Below are 12,967 nucleotides of genomic sequence, written 5' to 3' on the forward strand. Positions count from 1 at the left end.
GGGAGTTTCTTAGAGAAATTGAGACTGGAAGAGAGGTGCGTTCCTTGGGGGGGGGGGGGGGGGGGGGAGAGACTGGACTATGCCGAAACTGGGATAAGTAAAGCGCGGAGCCCACGGACAGGCAGACCAGGCGCTAGAACAGAAGTACCCGAGGGCATTGTGACCTTCTGGATCCTTACAGAATGTGATGTCTTATGGTGGAACTGGATCTGCTAGGGACTGGCAAGGCTCTTAGTTTTCTTCTTTTTTTAAAAATATTTATTTAGAGAGAAAGGGAGAGAGAATTGCAGCAGGCTCCACGTGGTCAGAGCTCATCATCTCACGGCTCCATCTCATGAACCCTGAGATCATGACCTGAGCTGAAAGCAGGAGTCTGATACTTAACCGATTGAGTTACCCAGGTGCCCCTGGCAAGGCTCTTAAAGAATAAAAAAGGGGATTCGCAAGGGTCTTCAGATATTACTTCTTTAAGATTACAAATCAAGTATTATCCTTTAGTGATATTTGACATTTCAAATTAAATATAAGAAAATCCACACACAAAAAAGTGTGGCATCGTATATGCTTTTTCAAATTACATCAGTCTCTGGGATGTTCTGATCTGCTTACCCTTTCTTTCCTTTTTGAGTGTCATTGATCTAATGCAACTTTCTACTGTGACACAATCTCTCTAGTCTACGGTATCCGGTGCAAGGGAGTCAGCATCACAGAAGATGCACTGCTTAGTCAATGGCTTGCTGTACAGCAAGTTAGAAACTTCTTGCGTTGAACAGAAATATACTCCCTAGTGATACCTGTTGTTCCTGTTGAGGTCCTTGGGAAAATAGATGACACATTATTTCTCCTTTTCATTAACATCTCTTCTAATATTCTAGGATAGCTATAAGTTTGGAGTTCTTTCCTGAGTTGCCATTTCCCCACAAGTTGTACCTTATTAGCAAATTATGGCAGTGGTGCATTTGTGTCTTGAGTTTTAGCTGACTCAGGCAGTTTGCTCCAGTAAGAGGACAATAAGAGGCACTCTCTTAGAAGTCCATTTCTCTCCCGTAGGCATCAATCCCTAACAAAGAGTGGTAAGACTATTATTTTGCAGGGTGCCTGGGTGACTCAGTTAGTTAAGCGTCCAACTCTTGGTTTTGGCTAAGGTCATGATCTCAAGATTTGTGAGTTTGACCTCATGTCAGGCTCTGCACTGACAGTACAGAGCCTGCTTGGGATTCTCTCCCTCTCTGCCCCTTCCCTGCTCATGCTCTCTCTCAAACTTAAAAAAAATTTTTTTAAGACTATTATTTTGCTTTTGAGCAAAATTTTCTTTCAGCAGTTCTTCAGATGACAGAGGTGGCAACAATTAACCAACTTACAAAATTTGTAATTTTTATCTTACACTATGTTACTTTTTTGTTAATGTTTATTTTTTTTTTTTTGAAAGAGAGAGAGAGAGAGAGAGAGACAGAGCATGAGTGGGGGAGGGTCAGAGGGAAAGGGAAACACAGAATCCAAAGCAGGGTTCAGTCTCCGAGCTGTCAGCACAGAGCTTGATGTGGGGTTCGAACCCACAGACTGTGAGATCATGACCTGGGCCGAAGTCAGACACTTAACCAAATAAGCCACCCAGGCGCCCCTATTACTAGGGTTCCCAAGGGTCAAGCACTTTATTAATTTTTCCCATATGTCCACCATTACAGTAGGCATGAATAGATACAAAAGAAGTAAAATATTACAGTAGAACTGATACATGTTCTAAATATGGGTTTGTCTTCCCAGACTGCTTTGTCTCCATAGGCACCATCATCTGAGGGTTTGTAGAATGCCTTATCCGTTAGACCTACCTTAAATCAAGGAATCCAGTTTATAGTCAAGGAGGTCTGACAATGAACTTGTAATCACAGAATTCATGGTTCTTACTCATCACCCAGAAGCAGCTAGCCTGATAGAACTATGGAATGGCATGTTGAAGACACAGCTAAATTACACCTTGGAAAATTGGGGAGCTGTCCTCCAGGATACAGTATATGCAATGATATGCATTGAACCAATAACATATATGGTGTTGTGTCTCCAATAGAAAGACTACTTGGGTATAGAAACCAACAGGTTGAAACAGGAGTGGCCCCTATTACTATAATATTCAGTAACTCACTGGTGGAATTTGTGCTTCCTATCTTCAAACCTAGAGTCTTCTGGGTTATGGTTCTGATTCTCAGGAAGAACATTTCTAGAAGATATATTAAATGTTCCAGTGAACTGGAAGCCAGGCGACTTTGAGTTCCTTGTGCCAGTAGATCAGTAGGCAACGAATGGAGTAATTATAAAGGCCCCCACAGTCCCTGCCACACACACTACATAAATACAAAAACATACCCAGCTGTCTGCATTCAATAGCCTATCTTCCTGAACCTTGTAAGTACTTTAGTGTAGGAATGGGGCTTGGGGGCAAAGGGGAGAGGGCAGGGTTTAGACAAAGAAGAAAAACAATGTATAACCATGTAATGGCTCTTAGAGACAATTTGGAACACTGGCAGGAGACTTGAGGAAGTATGTAGAAGTTCTAGGACCAAGAGGTCTTTAAGGAGGACCGTAGTTTAGTGAGCCAGTCAGTGATGAAGGAGCAAAGATTTACTCGAGTGGTTTATTGAAGAGTCATGGGGAAGTAGAAAGAAAACTGACAATATCAGCAAGATCAAAGAGAATGGGATATTATTTAGGGCTTGGAAGGTTACTCAGAGTATCACCTAGTCATTGGTACCCTCTGTAGCATGTGGCTATTCCTTTTGTGGGTCTTCCGTTGTGCTCAGACTTGTCTTGGAATTTAGAGTGTGCCAGTCTTTCAAGGTCTCAGTTACAGTTTTATAAAAGGTGAGGTATCTTGATCTACTCTTAAAGTAATGGTAAAAGCCATAATTATTGTGATAACATTTTGACAGCAAAATTCGACTTACTGGGATGCCTGGGTGACTTCAGGTGGTTAAGCATCTGGACTCGATTTCGGCTTAGGTCATGATCTCATGGTTGGTGAGTTCCAGCCCCGTGTTTGGCTCAGCACTGGTAGTGCAGAGTCTGCTTGGAATTCTGTCTTCCTCTCTGCCCCTCCCCTGCTCGCACGTGTGCACTTTCTCTGTCTTTCAAAATAAATAAACATTTTAAAATTTTAATTTAAAAAATTCGATGAACTGTAGCAATTCCATTATTATTACGCCGAAAACTCCCTGGTAGTTTTAGCCAAGCTCAGAATCTTAACTGTCTAGTACTGGAAAGAATGTCTATTGCCCATAGATGAAATTTTTGAAACTACTACCCATTCAAATGACAGTACGTAATCACGGTCTCCAGAGAAGCAACGACTTTGGTTTTGTGAAACCATTCATTCTTGACTTCACTTTGATATTTCTTTCTACATTTTTGTTTCAGTTCCTCTGACACACAAAATCACTAAGTAGTCGTATGGTTTAATAACTAGAATTCTTAGGATTATTGCCATCAGTAAGAAAAAGGAGAAACATAAGTATCTGAGAAGAATGGTAGCAAAGGAAACTTAAGCCCCCTTCACCAGGCTGCGAAAAGCTGAGCTAAGGGGAGAGATCCCCAAAGCCGGACAATGCCGTCAGTGGGGAACAAGGCCACAGTCCTCCCGCGTTCCTAGAGAGGACCCCTCTTCTGAAAGAGGTGTTGACGCACTTCCGGCTTCTGTGGGACTCACAGATGTGCGCGCAATCAAGGTTGTGACGAGCAGAGGGTGTGGGTCCAAGTGCGCCGCCCTTCGCCACCTCCCCCCAAGAGTCACCTCCCTTTTCTGCCCCAGCACCCCCAGACGTCTCCGGGGTTCACGGTGAGACGTGGGTCCGGCCAGGGTGGACGGGTGGGGACAGAGGTGGATGTGTACAGCTGTGTTCCGCGACTCCTCTCGCCATCACCGCCCCTCGACGGGGTGGAGGGTCCATGTCCCTGCCCTGTGTTCCGAACTCGTCCGTAGGGAGCGCCGTCTCTCTCTGCAGAGACAGCTCTGGATCCAAGCGGAAAAGGCATGCGTTTTGTTTTCCGGGCTAGGTTGAGATGCCTCTGGGACCGGGAAGAGGCAGTCCGCTGAGGGCTCTTCCTGGGCCTTCTTTCCTTGGTTTTCACCCCAGGGGATAGTGGAAGACAGGATCCGAGGCCAATTTCTCTGTTTCCCCAGTTGTCCGTATTTGCATTCCTTCTGGTGAGGGCTTCCCCACCCCCACCCTCATTCCTAGACATCCTGAATATAAAATGAGGAAGACTGGAAGCTATCAAGCACCGCGGGTTTTTACCAATTTGTTAAGCTTCGTAAATGTGTGCAGATCTCTTGCTCACCTCCAAGCCCACCACCATTAATGGTGGTAATTAGTGTTTGAAACCTAGTGAGTAAAGTTATTTGGATGCAGTAGGAAAGATTACACACACCTCACTCTTTTCCCTTGCAGTTTCTGAGCTTTATTAATTTTTTTATAGTGTATTTATTTTGAGAGAGACGGAGACAGCACCAGTGGGGGAGGGCACAGAGGAGGGGAGGGCACAGAGGAGGAGCGAGAATCCCAAGCAGGCTCTGCACTGACAGTGCTCACGCACTGACCGCGCAGAGCCCAAATGTGGGTCCCAAACTGAGGAAGGGTAAAATGACCTGAGCGGAAACCCAAGAGTCAGACACTGAACTGAGTCACCCAGGCTCCCCTGAACTTTATGAATTTTAAATGTATGATTTTAAACATCAGGTGGATTTTTCAGTTGTGGGAGGTAATTGTGCTTGACTTGAAGTGGTGAGTAATGAAGGGGGTCGTGAGGATGCAGTGGAAAATGTTTTGGGCTACTAGAAGGCCATTTCCAGTGCTGTGTCTGACACTGATTAGGATGATTTTGAATAAAACCCCACCAAGTGGGGTTCATTCATTTTTTCCTACGTAAAATTAACTAAATTATCTCAAAGGGCCCTTCCAACTTGTAAATTCATTGATAAATGAATTTAACTGAAAAATCCAGCTGGGCCAAACCTAATGCCCCATCTCCATTTCCCACACTGCCACCAGAAAGATACTTACATTATTGGAGAAGGTGTCAGAGGACCAAAGGAAACACTTAGAGATCAGTGTTGAAGAGATCCTATGCAGTCAACCCAAGTTGTGGAGAATATGTGGAAAGCAGATCAATGAAACCTTACTGTTTGCTGGGGGATATATAAGTAACTTACCCATAGACGCATAATTTATTTATGTACCTTAAGGTTGTACTGTTATAATATTCCTCCCATTCTTACTCAGATGTTTTACAAATAACTTCACAGTCTCTTAATTTATAAATGGCATGCCCTTCCAAGTGTTGAAATACCAGGCCTAAAATGAATTTGTTGAACTTTCTACAAATGAACACAAAATTGACATTGTATTCAAACATATATTTTAAATGTCTACGGGTTGCAAGGAACTACATAAAGTGACTGAAGGGCAACGATGACAGCAAAAGACAAGTCTACTCTTGAGGGGCAGTTTAGGTGAGATAAGGCATGAAAGCATTACAAATTAAATTTCAGGGTAAAAGCTATCAAAAAATTACATCTATCAAACTAGAAATGGAGACAATTCAGTGAGTCTAAAGTCGAAAGAGGACTAGGTGCTGGGATCATTCAAGAAATGTAAAATAAAACCCAGTCTTTCTGTTGCTCTGCCCAGAATATGAGCACTACCACTCCATGCAGGTCTGTTCAAGGGAGGAGTGACTCTGTTCCTGACCTCAGCCCTCTATCTTGGAGTTTCACTTCTTGGAGTTTCACTTCATTTTGATTCATACTTCCACCAGAAGGGAACATGTCTAGGAACGTGTGCTTTCCCCCGTCCCTGCTTTTGGAACTTTGACCCAGATGGCAAAGACCAAGATGCCTTTTCCCTCATCTTTAAATGGCAGAGACAGATGGAATTTTCAGCTCTATCACTAAAAATGGAGAGAAATGAAAGAAAATTTAATAGTTGGAAGGTGAAGATAAGAACAGCAACACAAGTGCTAACAATGTAAGTGCTATGAGATGGGGACCAAAAAATGGGGCTATCAGGAAAGGCTCAATGGGTTTCAGTATTTTTAAAATATAAATACATGTTTTAATTTTTTTTTTTCCTCTGTGCCCCAATGGGTAATCCTGTCCACCATACTTGGATGGTCACTTTAAGAGTGACCAGATTGCTTTTTTTTAAAAAAAATGTTTTTTAATTATTTTTGAGAGAGAGCACAAATAGGGGAGGGGCAGAGAGAGAGGGAGGCACAGAATCCCAAACAGACTCCAGGCTCTGAGCTGTCAGCACAGAGCCCAAAACGGGGCTCAAACCCACGAACCATGAAATCATGACCTGAGCCGAAGTCGGACGCTTAACTGACTGAGCCACCCAGTAGCCCCCAGATAGCTTTTTTTATAGTGACTAGGTGGCAGTGTGGCAGCACAGGACCCTGGGCTTCAGACTTGGGTTTGAGTAGTGAATCTACTTCACTGTGTTGTTAGCACATTAATCTTTCTCAGCTTCTTAAAATAGGGGTACTGGTATCTTTCATAAGGTTCCCGTGGGTATTAAATGGGCTGTATACATAAAATAATGTGATGTACTGAATCTGCCTACACACAGCTAACATGAATGGCAGTTATTCGGCATCTACTGTGGCATGCCATCGGATTTAGTGAATTGTCTTCATGCTACTTAGATGAGATGTTAACAGCATGGCAATACAATGTTACTTTTTCATACTGCTATTTTAAATTTTTTCTGCTCAGCAGGATAGCAAAAACTGGCCTCATAAAACATCTAGGACCTTATTTGGATCAAGTGAGCCAGTTCTTCGAACCTGAACAATGACTGCTGAATCAAGGGATACCGCAGATTTGTCTCCACAGGCCACCCAGGAGGTGGAAGGCATAGTGATAGTGAAAGTGGAGGCGGAAGATGTAGATGAGGAAGGCCATTTTCAAAGGGGAAGAAATAGCATAGAATTATCCCCACAATTTATTAGTCGGTCCACAACCATGAATGAGAGAGCCTTATTATCATCATATTTGGTTGCCTGTCGAGTGGCAAAAGAGAAAATGGCTCACACGGCTGCTGAAAAAATTATTCTTCCAGCATGTATGGATATGGTACGTACAATTTTTGATGATAAATCAGCTGATAAATTAAGAACTATACCTCTTAGTGATAATACAATATCTCGTCGAATCTGTACAATTGCAAAACATTTAGAGGCAATGCTTATTACACGGCTGCAGTCTGGTATAGATTTTGCAATCCAACTGGACGAGAGCATGGATATTGCAAATTGCCCAACACTCTTGATTTATGTCAGGTATGTGTGGCAAGATGACTTTATAGAGGACCTGTTGTGTTGTTTAAGTTTAAATTCACTTATAACGGGATTAGATTTATTTACCAAATTAGAAAAGTGCATTGTTGGTCAATATAAATTGAACTGGAAAAATTGTAAAGGAATTTTAAGTGATGGAGCAGCAAATATGACTGGGAAACATAGCAGGGTTATTGAAAAATTGTTAGAAGTAACACATAACAAGGCTCTTTGGAATCATTGTTTTATTCATCAAGAAGCTTTGGTGTCCAAAGGAATTCCACCAGGTCTAATGGATGTATTGAAAAACGCAGTGAAAATTGTTAATTTTATTAAAGGAAGATCCTTAAACAGCCGACTTCTCGAAATATTTTGTTCAGAGATTGGAGTTAACCATACCCATTTACTGTTTCATACAGAAGTTCGTTGGCTGTCTCAAGGAAAAGTATTGAGCAGAGTATATGAACTCAGGAATGAGATTTACATTTTTCTCATTGAAAAGCAATCTCATTTGGCAAATATTCTTGAAGATGACCTATGGGTAACAAAATTGGCATATTTGAGTGATATTTTTGGCATTCTTAATGAATTACATTTGAAAGTACCGGGGAAGAACAATGATATATTTCAGTATCTTGAATGTATTCTAGGATTCCAAAAGACGTTGTTGTTGTGGCAAGCAAGACTTAAAAGCAATCGCCCTAGCTACTATATGTTCCCAACACTGTTGCAGCATATTGAAGAGAACGTTATTAATGAAGACTGCTTAAAAGAAATAAAATCAGAGATATTGATGCATCTCACTTCTTTGTCTCAAACCTTTCATCATTACTTCCCAGAAGAGAAATTTGAATCAATAAAGGAAAATATTTAGATGAAAGATCCCTTTGTATTTCAAACCCCAGAATCAATCATTGAGTTAAACTTGGTGCCCGAAGAAGAGAATGAATTATTGCAGCTCAGTTCATCCTTCACACTGAGGAATTATTATAAGACATTAAGTCTATCAGCATTCTGGATTAAAATTAAAGATGAATTTCCACTGCTAAGTAGAAAGAGCATATTGCTGCTATTACCGTTCACAACTACCTATTTGTGTGAATTAGGATTTTCCATCTTGACACGATTAAAAACAAAGAAAAGAAATAGGCTCAACAGTGCACCTGACATGCGTGTAGCCCTATCCTCATGTGTTCCTGACTGGAATGAACTTATGAACAGGCAAGCACACCCATCGCATTAAGTGTGATGAGATGCACTTAATGAAAAGTGCTATGAAATGTGGTTTTTGTACTTTTTAAGGGTTTCTTTGGTAGATGGTATTTATTAATAAAATTATATTTGGAATTTACATTTCATTTTCTATGTAGTATCATTTCATGAAACTTGTTTCTGTTACAGGGGTTATGTGACTGTGTATCCAGAATAATGATGTGAAATGTTTTTCTGGGGATTACTGTAAGTTTTGAAAACCCTCTTAGTACATAGTCTTCTACTCAGATCTGTGCCCCTGTCCACCACTGCTGCCTTGCTTCTTCCTTTCAGGCAGAGCCCCATTCAGGTTCAGTTTCTCCATCTCTCTGTGCTTATGTGCTCTTCCTTTTTTGCTCTAATTCCAGGAAGTGACTCTTTGATACTAATCGTAGTTTAACACCATTCTCAAACTGTTTTTTTTTTTTTTTTTAAAGCATGGCCATGTGTTATAATTCTAGCCAATGAGATACATATGTACGGCGCTCTGTCAGGATATTTTGGTGAAAGTATCGCTTGCTTTCAAAGGGACACAAGAGAGAAGACCGTGATGGGGCATAGTTTTTGACTTTCCCAAATCCCTCCTTAAAAACTAGGACAGCAAAACTGAAAACTCAGGGACATCACTACAGCAAAACCAGGTGACAGGGTACCACCAACAGTTAAAAAACTAACAAGGTTTCAAGCTATTGTGTAAAAAGGAAGCAGAGAGAAGCAACAAGTGTCTGATAGATTTGAAAACTGCAAAGTAATCAACAGGTAGTCATGCAAAATTTCAGTGAGTTACACTGAGAACAGCTTAAACCGTGAGTTCGCCCACTTCAGTATAGGGTGAGTTTTAGGGGTTGGTGGTAAAGTCTGGCAGCAGGGTGGCCTTGTGATAGAATCCAAATTGAGTAAGGGACAGGAGAGACCCAAGTCTTCTCTCTTTGTCCGTAAGGATTGCTTTGTGTGGTTTCTCCTGCCTACAATCAAGGTCTCTGGCTTTTGATTAGTGACAAGTGGCCTTTGGCCAAATTCCAAGATACAAGTTTACAGCAGCACCATCCTTGTGGGCCGTGGCAGGTTAGGAGGAGTCTATCTAAAATCCTGCCGCTTCTGGATCAAATACCTGCTTCCTTTGTGTCTCCTCATGATGATATAACTAATACATGTATCTCACCAGCACCATTTAACCAGGGACAATTTGGAATTGCATTGACCACTTTGGGAAAACAAGTTTCCACATCCCAGTCACCCATATTTATCTAGGAAGATGTTGAAATGGGGAGTGAAGTTTACATAACTTGCTGCCAGAAAGATAATTAGAAAGCTATGAAAACATCAGAAGCAGACCTTTTCTCTCACTGTAGTGTAGAGCACTATCTAGGCTAGGATTTAGGAGACCCCGGGCTCCAGGCTCCATTTCAGAGATAACAAGTCATGGTCAAATATCTCTGTGCCTCCACGTCTTCATCTGTCAGATGAGGACTGTACTGCATTTGGAGAAGAGGCCTTCAAGGGAGTAATTAAAGTTAAATGAGGTCATAGGGTTGGCCCTCATCCATAGGACTGATGTCCCTGTGAGAGGAGGAAGGGCTACCAGGAGTGCACGCACACAAAGGAGAGGCTGTATGAGGTCACAGCAAGAAGACAGCTGTCAGCAAGCCAAGGAGAGAGAGGGCTCCATAGACCAACTCTGCTGTCACCCTGATCTCTAGTTTCCAGCCTCCAGAAGTGTGAGAAAATAAATTTCTGTTTAAGCCACCCAGTCTGCAGCATTTTGTCACCTCAGCTGGAGTATACCAGCATACCTCCTAAGGTACTGAGCACAGAAAGAAGCACATCCTCAGATATACAACAAATGTAACTTTTGTGTTTCTTTTAGAAACAAGATTTTAACCCCAATGGATTAAGCTGAAAATTTATCTAGACGGTGACTGGTTTGTGCTAATGCGGTCCTATTTTCTCCTGGTCACACTTACAATCAGTGATACATACTGTACTTGTATTATTTCCCACCAAGGATAGAACAGTTGCTATACTGCACCAAACTCATGATTTATTATGCTCAGAGGTACCAAGAGACAGAAGTAAAGAGGTAAAACTGTCCTTGACATCAATTCCAAAACATAATTTTTTATGTGCTATATCTTCTGTATCTCTGTAGGTACTTCTTTATTACCCTTAGTTTTTCTCCCTGTATCATTCTGATTTTGAATAGTATCTCTTAGTTCTTTTAATTTTTTTTTTTCAACGTTTTTTATTTATTTTTGGGACAGAGAGAGACAGAGCATGAACGGGGGAGGGGCAGAGAGAGAGGGAGACACAGAATCGGAAACAGGCTCCAGGCTCCGAGCCATCAGCCCGGAGCCTGACGCGGGGCTCGAACTCACGGACCGCGAGATCGTGACCTGGCTGAAGTCGGACGCTTAACCGACTGCGCCACCCAGGCGCCCCAGTTCTTTTAATTTTTTTAATCTTTATTTATTTTTGAAAGAGAGACAGAGTGTGAGCAGGGGAGAGCAGAGCAGAGAGAGGGAGACACAGAATCCGAAGCAGGCTCCAGGCTCTGAGCTGCCAGCACAGAGCTCCACGCGGGACTCGAACTCATGAACTGTGAGATCATGACTTGAGCAGAAGTCGGACGCTCAGCCGACTGAGCCACCCAGGCACCCCTAGTATCTCTTTAGTTCTACTACATGTGAGCTGACAGATTCAGATCTGTGGTCCCCCCCAGTTTGTGTAGTTTCCTTCTTCTGGACCTTCTGTAGGTTATGATCTTTCTCCTTAGGTCCAAGCCACCAGAACTGCACTTACTGGTGAAGTCTTTCTAGGATTCTGTACAAGGGCAGAAAAATGCTAAGGTCTTATGTTTTGTTTCCAATGCTTTTCCTGGAAGATCCCATCGTTTAGGTTTGTCAAAGCACAAAGCTGGGCTGGGTGAGGGCAGGGGAAGAGGCGCTTCTCTCCATATCCTGCTGGGGCCATCTCGTGACCCCTTTGCTACCTGAAGACCAGAGCTCCGAGAGCCTGAGCAGAACACCAGGGCTTCAGGACCCCTACACATCCCGGAAGCCCACTGGAAGTGCCTCACAGTCCCACCCTCCCACTCCCCCTGATTCGTGGAGGTCTCGGTGGTCTTGGTGACTCCCTGAGCCCTCTACACATCTAGGGGAATTTAGCTTCCTCCTCAGGGTGGGGAAAAGACTAAGGTTTAGAAGCATTTCCTCACCAATGAGAAAGAAATAGGAAACCGATGGGGCATCTAGCCTCTTGGGTGTAAGGTGCAGGTCACAAGCTCCTTCTGCAGGGAAAGTACCTCAAGCTAATGACTGGGGCCTAGTTGCACTCACTCAGATGGTTCTGGTACTTTTGTAAAAACAACACAAATTTTTTATAGAATCAATCATAGGCTTCGACTCTGGCCCCAGCACCGTAGCAAACACTTCTATACAATTCAACCAACATGCTCCAAGCACCCATTTACTGATGTAATTGGAACACAGATTCTGTTCTGTTCCTTTTTTGCCTTAGTCCTTTCCAATATTTTAATGTTAAAAAGGACAAGGAAGTAGCACCTCAAGTAAACAAATCTTGCTCTAAATTGTCCAAACTTAAGGAAATAAAATGTATAACTCTAATACTTTGTTTAGGAGTTTGGAGGTTTGGAAGAGAAGGCTGTGATGGATGTGGTGACTGAGTAACAGCAAAAAACTTTTCAAACATTCAAATCATAAGGTCTTAAATTTTTTGTTTTGTTTTTTTGTGTTTTTTGGGTGTGTGTGTGTGTGTGTTTTTTTTTTTTTTTTTTTTTTTTTTGCAACTAGGAGCAATGAGAGAAAGCTGTAAGACTATAGATCAATATAGTTTCAGCTGAGAAAGACATTTTTGGTGAGCAGAGTAGTTTTAAAATGTAAGAGCCTGCCTTAGGAGGCAATGAACTCCCTAATACTGAAAGGGTTTCATGCAGAAACTGGATAACCAATTGCCAGGCCAATGTCTCCTCCAGTTTAACAGTTATTAAGCACCTATTACATACACGTGCCAGAAAACTGGGACTTCCTCCATCAGGTGGGAGGTTGGGTTTGATGATCGCATGGGACCCAGCACAATTTTTCAAGGTTCTTTAACTTTATGATTTTATCATTATCTTGGATCAAAAGTTTTTCACACAGGTAACAAAAACAGAGTTTCACCACTTTGTAATGTTTGATGTTTAATAATGTAAGCCCTAATACAGGTTAGTGCTTACGAGCTTAGCTTTTGGAGGCAAAGTGGTCTGGCTGGGTTCAAATGCTAGTTCTGCCACATACTGGCTGCATGACTTTGGGCAACTGAATGAACTATTCGAAACTTCAGTTTTTCCCAACTGTAAAATGAGGGTGCTAAGTAAAACCACCTCATTAAT

General features: G+C 42.1%; 1 protein-coding gene across 1 annotated transcript; it reads left to right on the top strand.

Annotated features, from left to right (window-relative positions):
* The first annotated feature begins 52 nt into the window (after nt 1-52).
* On the top strand, nt 53-8,666 carry FAM200A (family with sequence similarity 200 member A). Its single transcript, XM_049639260.1, is given in 2 exon segments — nt 53-3,826; nt 6,764-8,666. A coding segment is annotated over 1 exon segment (1,728 nt). The 5' UTR covers nt 53-3,826; nt 6,764-6,841; the 3' UTR covers nt 8,570-8,666.
* The last annotated feature ends 4,301 nt before the right edge of the window (nt 8,667-12,967 follow it).

The sequence above is a fragment of the Panthera uncia genome, chromosome E3 (genome assembly GCF_023721935.1).
Source record: "Panthera uncia isolate 11264 chromosome E3, Puncia_PCG_1.0, whole genome shotgun sequence".
Classification (NCBI taxonomy): Eukaryota; Metazoa; Chordata; class Mammalia; order Carnivora; family Felidae; genus Panthera; species Panthera uncia.